Source organism: Scomber scombrus, chromosome 22 (genome assembly GCF_963691925.1).
Source record: "Scomber scombrus chromosome 22, fScoSco1.1, whole genome shotgun sequence".
Taxonomy (NCBI): Eukaryota; Metazoa; Chordata; class Actinopteri; order Scombriformes; family Scombridae; genus Scomber; species Scomber scombrus.
The window spans coordinates 20,318,946-20,339,712 of record NC_084991.1 but is presented as its reverse complement, the minus strand read 5'-3'; the positions used below and the strand labels follow the sequence as shown (position 1 = coordinate 20,339,712).

Below are 20,767 nucleotides of genomic sequence, written 5' to 3'. Positions count from 1 at the left end.
TGTAAATAATCTAAATCATCATTATTTGTTGCTGTTACAAAAACTGCAGAACAGAAAATGAATGTTTACTGTTTCTTCATACCGGCATGCTCACACCACACACTGCTTCATCTGTTTTATAGGCTGTGATTCCATATATATTTTATTTATATATATGTTATTCGTTGTTTATAGTTTATAGTTATTGATACAAATATAATTATTTTCAATGAAATGTACAGTTGTGTTTAATGTCAGTGTTTATATTCCAACTGTGACATTTCTTCACATATCTTGATCATAACTCATCAATAATGAAATTAGCATTGTTTTTTTATGTTATGTTAAACAAATATTGGTCCTTGAATTGTTGCATAGACTAGACAAAATATTGCCCTTTGGTAAACAGGTGATTAGGCATCTCAGTCACTGTTTTGGGTGTGAGTCTGAGTGTTTCCCTCCTTTTCTCTCTGCAGATAGAGAATCTCCAGGATCAGCTGAGGGATAAAGAAAAGCAGCTGAGTGGGCTGAAAGACAGAGTCAAGTCTTTACAGACCGATACCTCAAACACCGACACGGCACTGGGAACACTGGAGGAAGCTCTGGCTGAGAAGGTACACAGATACACACACAGATACACACACACACACACACACATACACACACACACACACACACACACACACACACAATGCTGGTCAACCCCAGGTCACCTCCTGATCAAGGTTACATTAATAAAACCATTATGAGCAAAACCACCGACCACCCACGTAATGACCAGATGACTCTGGATAATGGGAAATGAACCAATAATCACATTGGCTGTTTCATTATTGAATCATTCACAGCGTGTGTTCATAAAAGATCAGGAACCGTCTAACGTGCAGCCACAAGGCGGCACGGTCTTTAACCAAAACAACAAACACGCTGTCACTGCCTGGGTCTAAACGTTCAGGTGCCATAACCACAAAAGGAGTCCTGAACCACCTGAGCATGAGAATCCAACTCACAACAGTTTTTATAAGATGTTTGAGTATTCAGTCCACTGTGGACGAGGACTCGACCCTGATTCTGGGAAACGAACCAATGACACTTACACCAGCAGACCGCTTTAAAGTGTTTGATGAAAACATATTTTTGTATTGTTAGGCGTGATTGTGTTACTGAATCAAACTCCTTTGCACACATGCACACACACATGCACGCACACACACACACAGGAAATACAGCTATTAATTGTCCAGTGACTAATATTCAAGGTGTCAGCTAGATGTGTGAGTGTTGGCAGGCAGATGTGGCCGATGACTTCTATTTCACCCAGAAGACTTGCTCAAGCTTTTTCCCTTCTTTTTCATTGTTTTAGCTTTTTTTCTTGCTTTATTCCCCAATATATTTCCATCTTTCTGTCCTTTTCTTGCTTTCTTACTTTTCTCTTTTGTCACACACACACACACACACACACACACACACACACACACACACACACACACACACACACACACACAAACACACACATTGTTTTGCACTGTTGTTTCAAAGCAGAGCAGAAATAGGTTACCTGAACTTTTAAGTGCTTTTATCTTGTTTCATTCTTTAATTTGATACATTTCATCTCATTTGTGTTTCATGCTATTTATAACAACTTTACTCCACTGAATATCTGGGTTCTTTGTGTTATATTATATTTTCGAAAGTACAGTATATGTGTTTTCTAGTACGGTGATTTTGTTTTGTGTCATAAAACATGAAAAAAAAATCAAATATATTTGAGTTTAAGTCAATACAAAACACACAATACAAACTTGCTCTTACATACACACACATTTGTTTCTTCTATACTTGTGAGGACCCTCATTGACAAAATTGACCATCTCAACTACATGCCTAAAACCAACCTCAACCTTAACTTAACTAAACTGTAATTAGAGGTGAAAAGACTGATTTGATTTGATTGATTAGTTTATTGATGACACAACAGCGGTTTTTGGTCATTAATAAATCTTTTTTTTCAAGAGTGTGAGTGAGTATTAGCTCCTCTTCTCAGCTTTGTATAATTGCAAATTGAATATCTTCACGTTTTGAACTGCAACATTTACCTTGGACTCTGAGAAATTGTGATAGGCATTTTTTTTATAGGCCAAATGATTCATTAATGAGGGAAAATAATTGGTAAATTGTTAAAACATAATTGCTAGTTGCAGCCCTCCTTCTAACTTGAATCCAGAAAGTAAGTTTGAACCCTGCAACAACCCTTTTGAAGAAATCAAGCTATAATGCCCCCACTCTTAAGGTCAGTCAAATCGGTCCTTTCAAAGATCGAAAAACACAGGCTCACTCACTCAAAGGACAGCTAGTGTGTGTGTGAACTTTTGTACTTTTGCTTGAACTAGCCGCTGTGTTGTTCTATAGCTGGAGAGCTTCTATAGTGTTTTAGTGGTTGTGAATATTAAATCTAGTGCCAGAACGTATTACGTGTCTAAAATCACCGTTGGCTGTTAGATCCTGTCAGAGCTGCCATGTACATTAAGTTTAATGCGACTGTTATTAGTATAGAAACTTGATATTGAGTGACTGTGAATGACTGTTGGAGTGTATGTGGTGATTTTATTCTCCCTCCGCTTCTCTTTTTCCGTCACTCCTTCGACCTTGCCTACCTTTCCCTCTCCTCTCCTCTCTTCTGTCCTTCTTACTTCCATCCCCTCTGTCCCTCCTTCCCCTCTTCCATCTGTCTAGGAGCGCATCATCGAGCGGTTGAAGGATCAGCGGGAGAGGGAGGAAAGAGAAAAGGGGGAGGAGATGGAGTCCAGCAAGAAGGAGCTGAAGGAGCTGAGGGAGAAAGTCTCCCAGCTGCAGGCTGACCTCGCTGACCGTGAGGTAAATGACACACACACGTACAAACACACATCCATATCTGTGCTGTGAGTCAGAAAAACACGCGCTCTCTCTCTCCTCTCCCTCTCTGTGTCCCTGTCGAGGAAACGTGATTGATCTATCGCTGCAAAACAGACCTCGGATCCTCCCAGAGTCCTCGTGCTGAAGGACAACAACGATAAAGCAGTCACGTTTCCCTAACAATAATATGCAAGACCCACAACCAATGAGTTCAGCTCTTCTTGCTGTTACCCTTGTGATTCGTATAAAACACTGAAACTGAGGCAAAGAGGGGCAGACAGAAGATGACAAAGCATTTTCGTGCTCTGGCTTCTCTTAATTCACCCTGCAGCAGTTGGACAGCTCAGTTGAAACTTTACCATTAACCAGCAGCTATACACCCAGCGTTTAGAAATCATTATTTTTTTTATTATAACCAGTATCCATGAAATAAAAGAAGTGAGTGGTAACTCCACATCCTGCTGTTCAAGCAGGGCCACATCTCAAACCACAACCCAAATGACCACCAAGATGGCGCCATAACAAAGAAAGAAATGAAGAAACAGATGTTAATAGGGCTCAATTATATCACAATTCATAATAATTGTCTATAACCTGACGCTACAACAATCAATGACATCCAGTCAGAAGTTTTGTCAACCAACAAATATATACACATAAGGTTCATATAAGGACTCATTTGTTGTGTTGAGGCACAAAAATATTGTATGTCGTGGTGTCACAACAAGTTAACCTTTGGACTGAGCCTGGAAATCATAGACTGTATATAAGAAATGGACGTAACATCCGTGACGTCACCCATTGGTTTGTGGACTGCTGCTCGGAGGCCAATAGTATCGGATCTGAGCAGCGCCATCTTGAAAATTTCAGGTGCATGCTGGGAAAAATAAAAACCAGGGATTCTACTTATATTGGCATCAGGAGGAGCATGAGGCGCCCTCCTGAACCTGTGAACCAATCAACCTGTCAATCACGACGTAGCCACGCCCTAATGCATACCCTGCTTTATCGTCAAATATAAAATCAGTGAGGCCAAAATGTCCCAAATGAACATCATACTGCATTGAAGAAGGCTTTAAACTAGCGATTGAGACCATAAACACATTTTGAAAACGTTTACTGAGGTTAGAAATCAAGTGAGAAGTTGGTGAATTCTCCATTGACTTGTATAGAGACAGAAGTCCTTTTGACACCAAAACGGTCGCCCCCTGGTGGCCTTTTGATAGAATGCAGTTTTAAGTTACTTCCTCGTTGGCATCATTTCAGAGGACCGGAACTCCCCGCCTGCTGGAAAGCTGCTTGCAGCCTTTTATGCTAAGCTAAGCTAACCACTGAATGACTCCAGCATCATATTTACAGTACAGACATGGGAGTGGTATTGATTTCCTAATTTAACTCTCAGCAAGAAAGAGAATATGTGTAAAAGTAAACTATTCCTATTCAAACTATTCATTTAAAGGGGGAAATACACTCTAAAATCAAATGCACACATGATGTAGTAAAAAGTACTTTTTGCCTTTTCAGACTTTGACTATTCAACTAATTTTAGTGATTGTGGGGTCATAAAACCTGTTACTGTCCCATTATATAATTTCAGACATACATGGGAAAACTTGTGGAGAAAACACACATTCCTCTCTACAGTGCTAAATGCAGATTTATATATACGTACCTAAATATAAACAGAGTAAGCAGCAAGGTTTCACTGACCAAAGCCCAGCCAAACATGATGATCTGTAGTCTGGAGTTGGTATTGTCAGTCAAGGGTAAAATTACATGTCTGTGTGTCTCTTCTCTGAACTGTCGGTTTCTGTTTCACTGCCCCTACCAAAAGAGGAAAAGACCAGAAAGGAAAGGGAGAGAGACGTCACGGATGGAGGGATTGAGCTGGAAGAGTGAGAAAAGAGACAGGTCATGGGAAAAAGGTTTTGAAGAACAAGGGATGGAGTTAGTCTCCCAACTTTGGAGGAAGGATAAATTCAAGTTTATGACAACTTGGATTTTTACATTTGTAATTTTTTAAATAATTCATATCAGTTATAATAATACATAATTACATTGCTTAGGATTCAGCAACATATAAAAGAGCTTCAATGGCACAAGAAACAGTAGTCAGATGATGCGGCAGGTTTTAAACAAACTTCAGCTAAACTATGTGTTGTAAACATCCATCACATTACTGTTTTGTCTCCTGGTTCAATTTAGAAGTTGTATTCACACAGTTCATCTCAAAATGAAGTGGTTTAGCTACTACTAACCATAGACTGTATATAAAATGGACGTAACATCCGTGACGTCACCTATTGGTTTGTGGACTGCTGCTTGGAAGCCAATAGTTTCGGATCTGAGCAGCGCCATCTTGAAAATTTCAGGTGCATGCTGGGTAAAAAAAAAAAACGGATTCTACTTATATGGGCATCAGGAGGAGCATGAGGCGCCCTCTTGAACCTGTGAACCAATCAACCTGTCAATCACGACGTAGCCACGCCCTAATGCATACCCTGCTTTATCGTCAAATATAAAATCAGGGAGGCCAAAATTTCACAAATGAACATCATACTGCATTGAAGAAGGCTTTAAACTAGCGATTGAGGCCATAAACACATTTTGAAAACGTTTACTGAGGTTAGAAATCAAGTGAGAAGTTGGTGAATTCTCCATTGACTTGTATAGAGACGGAAGTCCTTTTGACACCAAAACGGTCGCCCCCTGGTGGCCTTTTGATAGAATGCAGTTTTAAATTACTTCCGCGTTCGCATCATTTCAGAGGACCAGAACTCCCCGCCTGCTACTAACTAAACTTTTGGCTGGTTTACAACTTGTCTCAGCATCTAATCTCTCAATCAAAGTCACAATGTTACTATAACTGATAGAAATGAACTTTAAGATGGTAGATTGAGGACAGTCTCCATGTAGGAGCCAAAATATGTTTTGTTTATGTTTATATTTGCTTCAGCTGCACGTATTGCGTCACATGCAGTGATTGACAAATGGGTGTGGTTTCCCCTTATTTTACCTGTTCACTTGGTTGGCTGCGGGACATTTGGACAAAGGGAGTTAGTAGAGTTTTGATATTTTCTGTTGACCGTCACCATCATCATCATCATCATCACCATCGTCTTTCATCACTTTATTCTTACAGTCGGATCACATCAGGGTGTTTTATATGTTTGTGGAACAGCTGCTTGTCAGTACCTTTTTGATTTTTCATTCAAATAAACTGCAGTAAAGACATCATCTGGACTTCAGTATGATTTTGTGGACGTGTCACAGATAAGAGCCTACTAAGTCTCTCAGCGGCCCATTTGGAAAAGTAGTCGCTACACTCCAGGTTCCATTGCTAAAACTGGGTGGAAACAATTAGAGAGTTTATATGCATGCATTACAGAACCAATCCGGTCTTTGAAGGCGGCCCCTTCATATTGGGGCGGTGACATGCAAGTCACAACAGAGGAGAATGGGGGGGGAGAGCATCATTTCCAGTAAAGCAAAGCCCTTGACGAAATGTAAGGGTAGTAGTTTGTAAGTGGCCATTCCCACCGCAGTTCAAACAACCACTGTGCATTTAGAAATCCCCAGACTTTGCTAGGTGGGGGTCTCAGATTGTCTGGTATCACAAGACCTGCTGATAAACCCATGAACAAGACACCAAACCCCTGTCCGTATCACTCATTGTCTCTCATGTTGTCCCCTCCTTTTTTGCCCTCTAGACATCTGTGTTGGATCTGAAGGAGAAAGCTTCCTCTCTGGCATCCTCGGCTCTGAAGAAGGACAGCAGGCTGAAGAGTCTGGAGATTGGCCTGGAGCAAAAGAGAGAGGAGTGTGTCAAACTTGATAACCAGCTCAAGAAGGTTAGCTGCAATATACAACACCAACAAGATGCTGATCATGAAACCAGCCTTCTAATATGCACCCAGTTTCAGCTGAAAGTGAAAATACTTAAAATATAATTGAATATAATGACGTGTTAATGGGATTATAAAAGCATGAAAATTGGAATCTCACACAGATGGATGTAGAAGCTGTATTTATTGTCCAAATTTAACACCCTTCTCAGGCTACATTTGGATGAAGACTGGTGGACTAAAAAGTTTCCAAAAAGCATTTTTAATGTTGGCTGTGATGGACAGACACAGTTTAGCCAACAAGAGAAATTCATTATTATGAATCTCAGTGGTGAGGAAAATCCATTGAGTGCACAATGTTTAGACCAAAAGATAGCTGCACAGAAATGGAGGCTTTAAACTAAAGAACTTCTCACTTTTTTATCCCCTTCCTTTTCCTCCCTTAACTATTTTCCAAGAGAGATGTGTGTGTGTGTGTGTGTGTGTGTCAGTGTGTGTGCATGTGTGTGCGTGCGTGTTTGCATATCACATATTCTCCCCCACACAGCAGCCCATAAAATGGTGTGTGTGCATGTGTGTGTGTGTGTGTGTGTGTGCATGTGTGTGTGTGTGTGTGTGACGGCTTGCTGACAGCCCTACAGTCATTTTCACAGAGTGGAGAAGACAGCACCACCACCACACCCTGAGTGTGTATGTAGGTCTGTGTGTGTGTGTGTGTGTGTAAGTGTGTGTGTGTGTGTGTGTGTGTGTGTAAGTATGTGGCAGAGAGAGCGAGAGAGGGAGAGTGTGTGTGTGTGTATGAAGGTGTCAGTGGAGCTCTGGTGTTTCTCTCATTAGAGTTTATTTCTTAGTCTCTTTCTGTTACCATGGATGGAAGAAAGACCTAAAACTTGTGTGTCTGTGTGTGAATTGATTGACATTCAGCATGTGACACTGTGTGTGTGATGGGTTTTTTTCCCAGTCGTATTTGTCTTTCTCTCTCTCTCTCTCTCTTCCCTCCACCCAGATGTTCTTATTATATCGTCAGACACCCAAACATTTTCTCTCCACATAAAGACCTGTAAAAACTGTTGTGCACTTCCAAAACTAATACGGTTTATGTATTGTGGGACTGAGGCGTGTGCACACACACACAAAGTCAATCTGTCCCAAGAGCAACATTTGCTTCTGGGAAACACACACAGCTGTTCTAACCTCTAAGCTGGTTATAACTCCTTTTTTTTTCTTTGTTTCATTTCTTTCTGTTCTTCGTTTTATGCATCTTCTGTATCGCCTAGCAGAGCAGCACCTTTTCATGCTTATACTGATCTTTACATGAATCAGCATTATATGAGTTTGCATGTTCAAGCTCAAGATATCATTAGTTATTCAGACCACAATGTTTAGAATTACTAGTAACATATCTTAACTTAATACATATATTTCACACATATTTCTGTTTAGTAATAATAAGAATGCTAAGAGGCAGAAAATGTGTATTCTTCCTGTATAAATAAGAAGAAATCCCACAATACATGTGTTAGTATTGTTTTTGCCCATCAAAGAAAGAAACTGATGACTGAATAACTTTTTTTTTTAAAGAAAAGAAAACACACTGTTCTACATTAAAGCCATTAATGTTTCTAAAGCTTTTTTTTTTTTTTTTTTTACAGCATCATAACCCTTTGATTTTTATCATAACTGATGAGGCTACATTATGTCAAAGCGTCTTTGTTGTATCTCAAACACTGTGCACAGTTGACCTAAGGTGCTGCTGTAATTCTCAGGGGTACAAAAAGCATTTAAATCATTTTTCTGGTTTCAAAACACGACGGTCCTTGAATGTGTTTTTATTATCTGAAGACAGAAAAAACATTACTTGTCTTTTGACATGTGTCAGTTTCATCAAATCCATCCAGCACGTCCTCAGATCACATGTTGTTTTTGGCACATGCTTTTTAGTTCGACCTTCTATCTAACGGTGGTCACTTCATTCTGAGAAAATAACCCTCAGTTTATTTTTCATAATTAATGTCTGTTCCAGGCTCAGAGTGCAGCGACAGAGTCACTGGCCAACACTGAACTCTCTGAACGCATCTCCAGCCTAGAGCAGGATGTGGCCCAACACAAAGAGGATGCTGTGAGGGCCCAATCCGAGGTGGAACGACTTCTGGAGATCCTGAGGGAGATGGAGAATGAAAAGAACGACAAGGAGAAAAAGATCCACGAACTGGAGAGGTGAGAGAGGAGGAGGAGGATACATGAGATGCATGGACAGAGAAGGATGTTTTAATTCAAAAAGGGAAAATCCTGACTCTAGGTGAAAAGGAAAACAGAATTATAAAAAAAAATCATGCATGTCGTTCTTTTATCTATTAACCTAAATCAGTAGGAAGCACCTGTGACTGTTTTTACTGGTTGAAATGATCATTTAATGTAAAGTTAGACTCCACTTCCTGTCTGTTTTCCATTCAGTTTCAAGCTACATATTGTTGGAACGTATGGTAATCAGTAGTTTCCCACTTTTCCCTCCCCTCCCTCTCCCTTCTTTCTTCTTTTTTTCTCTCTTTATTTTGGCCTTATTTCATCTGTCATCCCTTTGTCTCTTCCTATTTTGGTCATCATACCTTATTCACATGTGTGTATGCATAAAAAACTGTATACATTCATTCATCATTTTGTATCTGCGTGAGTGCATTCATGGTTGTTCGGGTGTGGGTCCATCACATCCCAGAAATCCCTCTGCCTCTCATCTGTGGCGTTCTCAGCAGTCGCGAAAACAGGCCCCTCCCCCCGCTGCCTCTCAGCAGCCAGTGGGGGGGCTGGTGTGGGACTACCTGGGCACGTGAGTGGCTGGAGGCCCTGTCAGTCATTTAGACCGTTGCACGACAAACCTCACTTTGCTTGTCATGGAACGGGATATGAGAGCACTTTATGAAAGCAACTGCTCCCATGTGGAAAGGTTATATTAAAAATGAAATGTTTCCATATATCAAAAATCGCCACAGGACACAGATTATGACTTGTGATCAGAGGTTACTGCACTGAGATTAAAATGATGTCTGACACATATAGTCAAATTTACAAGATAGGTTCATTCATCATGCATTACCGGATCATTAAAATGAACGAAGGAAGGAAGGAAGGAAGGAAGGAAGGAAGGAAGGAAGGAAGGAAGGAAGGAAGGAAGGAAGGAAGGAAGGAAGGAAGGAAAAGAAGAGAGGAAGGGAAGATGGAAGGAAGAAAGGGAGGAAGGACAGATTGAAGGAAGGAAGGACAGATGGAAGGAGGGACGGATGAAATGGAGGAAGGAAAGATGGAAGGAAGAAAGTAAGGGAGCAAGGACAGATGGAAGGAAGGGAGAAAGGAAGAGAAGACAAGAAGGAAGCAAGGAAGGAGGGAAGGAAGGAAAAGAAGACAGGAAATAAAGATGGAAGGAAGAAAGGGAGCAAGGAAGGAAGAAAGGAAGAGAAGACAAGAAGGACGGAAGGAAGGAAAAGAAGAGAGGAAGACAAGAAGGAAGGACGGACAGATGGAAGGAAAGAAGGAAGGAAGGAAAAGAACACAGGAAGGACAGTGGGCTGGATTGGACTCCTCATCGGGCCGGTTCTGGAAGGAAGTAAGGAAGGAGGGAATGAAGGAAAGATGGAAGGAAGGAAAGATGGAAGGAGGAAGGAAAGATGGAAGGAAGGAAAGGTGGAAGGAGGGAAGGAAGGAAAGATGGAAGGAAGGAAGGACAGTGGGACGGATCGGACCCCTCGGCGGGCCGGTTCTGGCCCGCGGGCCTCATGTTTGACACCCCTGGTTTAAAGGGATAATTCACTTGAAAACCCAATAAATAATTTAAAGCTTACACTAACTGACAAACAACAAAACAAATTATAGACCTCAATACTTCAATGATTTATTGCTAATCGTCAGATAATTAGTTGTAGCCTTAAAATCCAATACTAGTGTATCACATTAAAATAAACCTAACAAGACATACAGTATAAAATGTGACTCGTCCAGATGTTTCACGTGTTGTTAAGCCTTTTCCACATGGGACAAAGCTGAGTATGTTCACTAATAATCACTGTTAAAGAGTTGCAGCATTGATTAATGGTGTTATAATATGGCATATCTGGACTTGTTCTCGGATTGAGAGAGAAAAAAAAACATTGCAGTTGTTCTTGAGTAAGAGTCTTACTTGGTACACATCTGTGGCATCAGCAGAAGTTGTGTGTCATGTGTTATACTGTGGTTGTGACAGGCGAAACTGCTCCCAAAAGTTTGTAAAATGAGGGCACGGTTTGGCACCAGAGTCTCCGCTGCACAGCCTGAAACCCCTTTGAGCCTCTGTTCCTGTCAATGATGCAACTCTTTCATTTAGTGGCTCTGTTTTCAAGCTTCACTTTTTTTTCTTTTTAACTTTCAGTCGAGGATGCTTGACTTGCAGAGTTTAACTCACTCTTTTTCTTTTATTAGGAGTCTGCAGTTCACTCCCTTTTAAAAAAAAAAAAAGATTCTTTTTTTTAATAATAACAGGAATGATTTTTTCCGTTTCTAACTACTTTTCTCCCTGTTTGTGTAATGTTGGATTAACCTGTCTCTCTCTCTTTGCTGTCTGTCTTTGTTCTGTTTATCTACCTCATTACTCTGAGTCTTAATCTTACTATCTTCCCTTTTTCTCTGTCTGACTACCTGTATGCCTGCAGCCTCTGCCTGCCTGCCTGCCTCTCTCTGTGTGTGTGTCTGCCTGCTTCCCCTAAATATCTGTTTCATTCTGTGTGTCTGCTATCTGTCTGTTTATGAGTGTTTCTGTATGAGGAGGGCAACAGAAAACGTTAAACCCCAGGAGATAAAAGTTTGGGTATTTTTCTTGTTGAAACAGGATCAGGGGGTCTTTATCTGATGGCCCACAGTCAAACGGCATTAAAAAACAATTTGAAATGTGCAAAGAGCTTGCATCTTTAGTTGGTTGGCCTGCCTAAATAATGGAGAATGCACAGTTAAGAGTCTTCAAGGGTCAGAGGAGTCAGAGCTGTCTGTGGTTATGAAAACTGGTCTGTCTCTGTGTGTGCTTTGATTTCTGGGTTTATCATATGCTGTCTGTCTGCTCTTTCTCTTTCTGTCTCTTTAATCATGTCTCCGGTTTCTTCCATGGACTGTCTGTTAGCGTTTTTTTTTTAGCACTTTGACTGTAAGATTAATGGTTGTTAATGATTTTAAGGAGATTCAGTATTTCCTCATGGTGTCTGTCTAGCCAATAGAAATACTAGACCATTAATAATTCAGCACCTGCTGACTTCAAACTGGTGGGTTTTAAACTCTGTGTATTTGTGTGTCGTGTTTAGTCTGCCAGTAGCTTACATTGAAATGCAACTTTATAACCATTTAAACCTGCAGATGGGTTTACACATAGGATTTAAGTTCTTACATCAAATGTATTTCAAAGGATTTTAATTGTCCCAGTGGATTACAATAAAATAAATACGTCTCTGCATCTGATATTTAATATATGAACAGAGCAGGCTGCTTGAAATCTGGAAAGGTATCAGAGTTAAGGTTGACGCAGTATTTTTGAGAACAGTATCCTATAATAGTTAAGATTAAGTAGATTTTTATGAGGAAATGTCACTTTCCTTTTGTACACTGCCACACACATGACTTTGAATTATGTATATAGAGGTTATATTGTAGCAGGGTGCAGCAGGGATATACGATACTGTGAACACACATTTAGTGGATTCAACTGACTGTAGTTGAGCATTAATATGACAAAACACAGTCATGAAAAGGACCGAATTACTATGTCCATCAAGTTTTTCTTCCAAAAAAATAAGAAGAATAAATAAGAAAAATAAGAAATAATGGGTCCTTGACATCACACAGAGGTGGATCAAAGCCCGCTCACTGGCAGATTTTGCCATGTGTAGCTAGCTAACTAAATAAGCTAGCATTAGCTTCATAAGTTAAACTTTCTCTGATAATGACTTTGACTGGAGGTGCTGGAGTGTAAACCTCCGCAAATCCAGTAAAGTGCAGCTAACTCAAAAGTATAATAGTATTTAGGACCAGCTTTCACACAGCGGATAAACACTATAGTATAGTGGATGGGCGAGTTATGAGCAGGACCCCACTAGGATCTAGTGTCTATGGGTCAATGACGTATAAGGATTTTCAACAACTCAATTTTAGAATAATAAAAACAAGCATATCTAATGCAGTAGTTCAAACATTCAGAATGTTGTGTACCTGAAGATTCATATTATACATTGAAAGTGATTTTAGTGGGTTTTTCAAGATTAATTGGCACTGGCCTTAAAAAAAGTCATGTGGTGCGACCATGATTCATCTTGAAATATCTTATATAAATAAAAGATCATCATTTACAAAAAAAAATGCAAATACTTTGTTTCCAAACACTTTATATTACTGAAAACTTGTCAGCATGTTAAGTAATTTAATTTATTTCAAGATGAATCATGGTCGCACCACTTGACTTTTTTTAAGGCCAGTGCCAATTAATCTTGAAAAACCCACTAAAATCAATTTCAAATGTATAATATGAATCTTCAGGTACACAATATTCTGAATGTTTGAACTACTTCATTAGATATGCTTGTTTTTATTATTCTAAAATTGAGTTGTTGTAAATCCTTATACGTCATTGACCCATATATACTGTATATATGAAACGTAGCGTCAGTATATGAAACCGTGAATGAGAGGATCCTTCGATATGGAAGTAAAACTGGCTAAACACACTGTTTAATAGTTTTCGTCCCTGTATTTTGATTTTGGAAAAACCCAAAACAAAAAAACAACCCACAACATCTAAACATAGAAACACCGCACTCCAAACTTTTAAACTCTTGGCATTTGTTTTATTGAACGGTCAATTTGGTACCATTTTTATTTTCCTCTTCTTACTCAACTGCTTGAAGAACTTCAGTCATGGTATCATAAATCATTACAATCCAACCACTGATTGTTCACGGATGTCAGTATTTGTAACTGTATAAATGTTAAGCAGAGTAATGAGAAAACCTTCCCCTGGATTTTAACGAAGGATGAAACATTCCCCTCTTTTAAAGATTGTAATAGTCAGTAAATTGTGTGTTTCTGAAGCCGTGAGCACTGACCCTGTAACACAAAGTGTACTAATACTGATTATATCCCAGGGCTACTAAAACCCTGCTGTGATTTTAAGAGCCCCGAGCAAACAGGTACGGTGTCAGAGGATGATACATTTGCCTGTGGCCAACTCTAAGCTTGGCACCGAGGCTAACCCTGGGCTATATGAGCGAGGAGGGGGGAAGATTACTAATGAAAAGATCAGATGTGGGTTAAACAAGGGTAAAAAATCAACCCCTTCTTCTTTCTCCTCTAGTGTAAATCCAGCTGTATGGTACCGAGTTATTTATTTCAGTAACTAAGATGGTAATTGGAGCAGACTGTGTGACTTCACACTGAGGGGAAATGGAGCTGAAAATCTGCCCTGATGGCCAAAATAAAGGATTTGGATGGAAGAGTGGAAAACAGAGTGAGGGATAGAAAGAGGAAAAGGGAAAGGAAGGAGGTGGTGGAGGGAGAAAAACAGTGAGAAAGAAAAGAAATAAAGGGGGTAGAGACAGGCAGAGAGAAAGAAAGACAGAAAAGTACTGACAACACAGTGGGTAGAGGAATGTAGAAAACACAACTGATAGAAAAGGACTGGAAAGGGAAGAAAGTAGAGAGAAAAAGGAAGGAGGTTTGGAGGGATGTAGAGTATAAACCTTGAGTAATGGGAAATTAGAGAAGTTTATTGCGTGTTATATTGTTCTGTAATGGACAATTTGTCTCTGGCACGTTGTCGTTAGCGTGCGTTCCCAGGCATAAACTCACCCCTTGAGTTTGGGCTTCGCCAGTTAAACCAAACATACGAGGAGGGGATTGGGAGGAATAGTATTTGGGGTCAACCTATTCAGGAAGTCTTCAGATTTCATATCTTAGCAATTACATATATACCATTTGGTTTAGACTCCTCCACAAATCTGCAAACTTTTCAAGTGTCCTCAGCGGGAAGTGAAATATGCCGAAGAAAGAAATAAGGCCCTAGTGAGCATGCTCGCAGCTCGTGCTTTGATTGGGTGAATTGCTCGCTTTCGTTTTGGTCTGTGTGTGTCTGCCCCTTAACCCTCCTGTTGTCCTCGAGTCAAGGAAGGAAGGGAGGAAGAAGGAAGGAAGGAAAGGAGGGAGCAAGGAAGGAGGGAAGGAAGGAAAGGAGGGAGGAAGGAAGGAGGGAAGGAAGGAAAGGAGGGAGGAAGGAAGGGAGGAAAGAAGGAAGGAGGAATGGAGGGCAAAAGGAAAAGAGGAAGGGAGGAAGGTAGGGGGAGGAAAGAAAGAGAGAAGGAGGCGGGGAGGAAAGGAGGAAGTAAAGGAAGGAAGGAAAGAAGGAGGGAGGGAGGGAGGACAGAAGGAAGGGAGAAAGGGAGGGAGGAAGGAAGGATGGAAGGGAGGAAGAAGGAAGGAAAGGAGGGAGCAAGGAAGGAGGGAAGGAAGGAAAGGAGGGAGGAAGGAAGGAGGGAAGGAAGGAAAGGAGGGAGGAAGGAAGGGAAGGAAGGAAGGAAAGAAGGAGGGAGGGAGGAAGGACAGAAGGAAGGGAGAAAGGGAGGGAGGAAGGAAGGATGGAAGGGAGGAAGAAGGAAGGAAAGGAGGGAGCAAGGAAGGAGGGAAGGAAGGAAGGAGGGAAGGAAGGAAAGGAGGGAGGAAAGAAAGAAGGAGGAATGGAGGGCGAAAGGAAAAGAGGAAGGTAGGGGGAGGAAAGAAAGAGAGAAGGAGGCGGGGATGAAGGGAGGAAGTAAAGGAAGGAAGGAAAGAAGGAGGGAGGGAGGAAGGAAGGGAGGAAAGAGAGAGGAAGGTCAGAAAGAAGGAGGGAGGGAGGGAGGAAAGAGAGAGGAAGGTCAGAAAGAAGGAGGGGAGGGAGGAAATGAGGAACAGTCAAAACAGACGGGGTCAATTTGACCCGGGAGGACGACACAAAGGTTAAATGTCTGTAGGGTTCATGTGAGGTAACCTTAATTATGCCTGCCTTTAACCCGTCTGTCTATGAGTGTCTGTCTGTCTGCAGAGCTTGTTTGCTTGGTCGTGCCTGTCTCTCTGTTTACGTGTCTGCCTGCAGAGTCTCTATAGTTAATTATGTCTCTCTGTCTGTCTCACTGTCAGTTCCTCCGTCTCTTCTCATCTCCTTCCTGTTCTTTGAAGACTGATCAAGCCGGCTAACCTAGCACTCAACTCTTGTCTCCACTCTCACCTTTCCCTCTCCTTCTCTGTCTCTCTTTCTTTCCCTTTTTCTTTCATCTTTACAATGCAACACTGTCTCCTGCTCTACCCAGTCTTGCCTCAAGGTTAGTACCGCATGCCTATTTTTCCCTCTTCTGTCACTGTCTCTCTCGTTTTCTCATCGCGCTCTCTCCTTCATCGTCGTACCTCATGTCCTTGCACAGAGACACTCTCATCTCCCTCACTCTGTCATAAACTCTGTTTTTAATCATTCTCATCGTGTCTTTCTCGTCTTTGAAGGAAACACTTTGACTTTCACTCTGCTCTCTTTCTGTGTCACATCGCTGCCTCTTTGAAGAGGAAACATTATTGTTTCTTTCTTTCACCGTCCATTATAACATCCTGCTAGTCTCTTCATGATGCCCGCATTTGAACTTTCGTAGTAGGATGAAGTTTAATTGTGTCAAATTTGAGGCTACCCGCAGCAAATAAAAGAAAAATGTTCAAGCAATGTATTGCCGTTATTAACTTGGACAGCTGTGAACTTTTGCTCGGAGGTCTTTTTTACTTCTCCTGGTTTTTGTGGCTCTTTCAGTGAAATCCTGCCATATTTTGTTCCTGTCAATACTTTTGTTAAGAAGTTGAGATGGCCTGGGATCCAGCTCAAGTGGTAGTGACCTCTTTGTACCCTGTTCCCGGAACTTCCTGCTGTTTAACTCATATTTCGCAATCTTTACAATATGTTTAAACTTTTAATGGATAACTTTAAAGTAAAAGTTCGACATGATTTGCTTTATTGCCGAGCATTAGATGAGAATATTAATACCGCACTCGTGTCTGCCTGTTCAATGTGAAGCCGGAGCCAGGAGACGATTAACTTAGCTTAGAATAAAGACTGGAAACATGGGAAAACTCACGTTATATCCTGTTGTCGTCATTGTGAGGTTGGGAATCGAGAAGCCACATAATTGCTTATAAAACTGCAATATCGTGTTTTTACACTTGGGTCTTGGTTAAATAAATGAGATGTAGCATGTTAATTACTGAGCTTTAGAGCTGCTGGTAGGTGAGTTTTGTTAGCTTTGGATAGTGAAAAGTTAGCGGTTCCCAGACTTTATGTTAAGTTAAGTTAACTGGCTTCAGCTTTAATGGACAGGTGGACAGAAATGGGAGTTGTATCGATCTTCTCATTTCCATAAAATATCCAACTGTTCCTTTTAAGTTTGCTATCATATAGCTCTGTCCATATCCTGAGGTTGACAAAGGCAAGCTCTTGTTTTCCTTTGGTTTTTCACTTTCAAATATTCCTATTTGTACTCAGGAGGTGAGGCAGTAATGAGATTTCAGCATGCAAAAACCAAAAGTCTAAATTTGGTCATTTCTAACAGACATATCACAGTCATATTGAAATTTTTCTGACCTCCGCATTGTGATCGACCACATAATAACCACTTATTCCTTCTGTTTCCTGCATAAATCTGGTGGTCTGAGTGTCTCCCCCGCTGCCAGCTCCTTCTTTCTTTTTCAACTCGTACAGCCACTGTTCTCTCCGCCGTCTTGTCAGCTTTTTTCATCACTGTTGTTTTGCAATTCAACTCCTGAGAGTAAAAAAAAAAAAAACTAAACAAAAGAAAAAGTTAGCATGGCTTTTCTGTCTGGTAGGCGACAGAAGACTTTTTTTTTTTCTTCTGTCCTTTTTTGTGTTTTTTTTTTTTTTTTCCCCTCGTCTTGTCTTTTTTATGGTTGTTTTGATCTTGAGCTGAGGAACTCCTCATCCACTGCCAAAAGTCTGGCATCCATGCTTCTGTAGCTTAAAAAGGAATTGCATCGTCGCTTTGTGTGTGTGTGTGTGTGTGTGTGTGTGTGTGTTTGTGTGTATGTTAGTGTGTTGGTGTGTGTGTGTGTGTGTGTGTGTGTGTGTGTGTGTGTGTGTGTGTGTGTGTGATTACTTTGAGGTCCTGTATGACTCTGAGCATCAACGTGGTGCAGGGATTTGTCAGCTAATGGCTGACAACAACACACACACACACACACACACACACACACACACACACACACACACACCCACACACACACACACTATCACATACCCATGCATATTTTTTGGTGTGTGTGTCTTCCACACACACAAAAACACACGCAAGAAGGAATTTGCCAGCTAATAGGTGACAACACTAGTGGGAATGACTGCTGAGAGTCATCTAATTAAAATACCTGCATACACACACACACACACACACACACACACACACACACACACACACACACACACACACACACACACACACATACACACACATACACACAGGATTTAAAAGTCTGAGGGAAAATGGAAATCTTGTTTCAGAAAATGCACAAATCTTCAGTGCAGAGCTCACACTATAAATGATTCTGTCTTATCTTATTATATTCTGATTTTTTGTAGTGATGCATGTAAGGAATGCTACTTTCATAGATACAGTTGAAATCAGTGATGAGAGTGAGCTAACTAGTGCTGTTGACTCCTCTATAATATAATCCAGAGGTCAGATCAACAGGCGGATATGAGGCTGAAGAACGTGTCAGCATCTCATTTAGTTTCTTCACTGTTCTCCATATTAAACAAAGACACTGCCAACATCAACTCCAACTCTCTGTCACATGCTTACACTGTTACTCTTATCTAAACAGTTCCCAATTAGTTGTGTGGCTAGTTCTGAGGTGTGGATATATCCCGTAAATATAATTTATTTTCATAAGGATGGATGCAATTTTAAAAAGACGTTTTATTTGCTGCTGTAATCTCACGGTATTTTTTTCTTGTTTCCAGGAACACACTGTGTGGCAGTTAGCACATCTGCAGTTTTAGATGCCTTACCTCCTTATTTACTTTATTATTATTTCCTTTTCTACCTGAGGGGGTTTTTCTGCAGTCATTCAACAAACCACAAAATAAGTATTTATTTCTTAACTCCTCAAAAATGTCCTCCTTCCTCTTAAGTTCTTCTTCCGCACCAACAGCAAGCAAAGGCTAAACTATTATGTTTTTGATCATTCCTTCCTTTTCATGTTTTATAGTTTTTTTTTAATGAGCTTAATAAACCAAACCAATATTTCCTGTATTTTCAAAGGAAATACTGAATTCCAAACCGTTAAAAGGAAATCCTTGATGTTAATGTTGGGTGAACTATGTGCAGTAAACATACATGAGGCCCCCGAGCATTTCTGATCAAATATTTATACAGGACTCCAAATGTAAAATTAATATTACCTTAATGTGGGTCCCTGAATAGCTGCCACATGCTAATGAGGGAGCTTTAAAAGTTTTTATTTTGTACAGTTTGGGGTTTACTAAAGTTTATGAGTGTGTGTGTGTGTGTGTGTGTGTGTGTGTGTGTGTGTGTGTGTGTGTGTGTGTGTGTGTGTGTGTGTGTGTGTGTGTGTGTGTGTGTGTGTGTGTGTGTGTGTCTTTTCATTTTTACTGCTAGTTGCCTCTTTTTTTTTTACAAATGAACATTTTAAAGGAGGCTTTTGTTTGTGCATTTGTAAATATAGAATATTTAAGTGTGTTGTGTGTGTGTGTGTGTGTGTGTGTGTGTGTGTGTGTGTGTGTGTGTGTGTGTGTTGTTGTTGTTGTCCCTGCACCACGTTGATGCTCAGAGTCATACAGGACCTCAAAGTAATCACACAGACACATCACGTGTGTGTGTGTGTGTGTGTGTGTGTGTGTGTGTGTGTGTGTGTGTGTGTGTGTGTGTGTGTGTGTGTGTGTGTGTGTGTCTTTTCATTTTTACTGCTAGTTGCCAGAAGTATAGCCTCTTTTTTTTACAAATGAACATTTAAAAGGAGGCTTTTATTTTTTTATTTGAGCATTTGTAAATATAGAATATTTAAGTGTGTGTGTGTGTGTGCGTGTGTGAGAGGATATTTTAGGCGAAATTTAGGAAGTTCAAAGTGCTGTCATCAAGCAAGCGGGTGTTTACATTAGCACATAATATATTTTTACAGTATGTGCCAGTGTGTTTGTATGTGTGTATTTTGGTGTGGATGTTGGGAAATGGACGCATGTTGTTATGTGTTAAGTTGCACTCACAACTGTATGTGTGTGCACAACTGTGTGTGTACTTTAAATATTTGTGTGTGGTCCGATCCAAGACTTGATATAATATAAAGCAGGTTGTGTTTGGACCTGCACACACACACAAACACCAAATGTGTGTACGTGTGTGTGTGTGTTTCTCCCACTATCACACAGTTTTGGTAAATTTTGTGCATTCATGTGCTCTTGTGTCAGTGACTGTATATTTGTGTGTGTGTGTGTGTGTGTGTGTGTGTGTGTGTGTGTGTGTGTGTGTATGTGTGTGTGTGTGTGTGTGTGTGTGTGTGTGTGTGTGTGTGTGTGTGTGTGTGTGCGCAGATGTGGTTTCACCGCACATTTGTATGCTGTGTTTACAGCGTTGTGGGTAAAGGGAACTCTCCTGTGATTCCGCCTCCTCCAGCGGTTTGCAGCAGTTGTTGAAAGTGATTGCAGAGGGAGAGCGAAGGAATTATTTTACATATTAAAACAGCTTCAAATGGCAGCGAGCCTCCACTGAGCAGAGCCATTGAGTTCACCAGGCAACTTTTGCCCCTTTAAAGCGATGCGTTTAATGAAAATGTTTTAAAACACTAAAACATTTTCATTACACGCATTGATTCAATTAAACATTTGTAAAATCACAACTGCAACTTTTTAAAAGAGTATTCATGTCACATCTGTTAACTTTGTCAGGAGAGAGAGAGGCAGTGTGAAATGGAAAGAAAGGACCGGGCTGCACTGTTGAATGCAGATGTCACAACATCATAGT

At 40.5% G+C, this 20,767-nt stretch overlaps 1 protein-coding gene across 2 annotated transcripts in view; it reads left to right on the top strand.

Annotated features, from left to right (window-relative positions):
- The window catches only part of LOC134004736 (ELKS/Rab6-interacting/CAST family member 1-like), a 150,521-nt gene that overhangs the window by 48,281 nt on the left and 81,473 nt on the right, over positions 1 to 20,767 (top strand). For both annotated transcript variants that reach the window (XM_062444113.1, XM_062444112.1), the window contains 4 exons: positions 456 to 593; positions 2,713 to 2,853; positions 6,582 to 6,722; positions 8,740 to 8,933. In XM_062444113.1, coding sequence (XP_062300097.1) covers positions 456 to 593; positions 2,713 to 2,853; positions 6,582 to 6,722; positions 8,740 to 8,933 — 614 coding nt within the window. The remainder of the gene's footprint in view (positions 1 to 455; positions 594 to 2,712; positions 2,854 to 6,581; positions 6,723 to 8,739; positions 8,934 to 20,767) is intronic.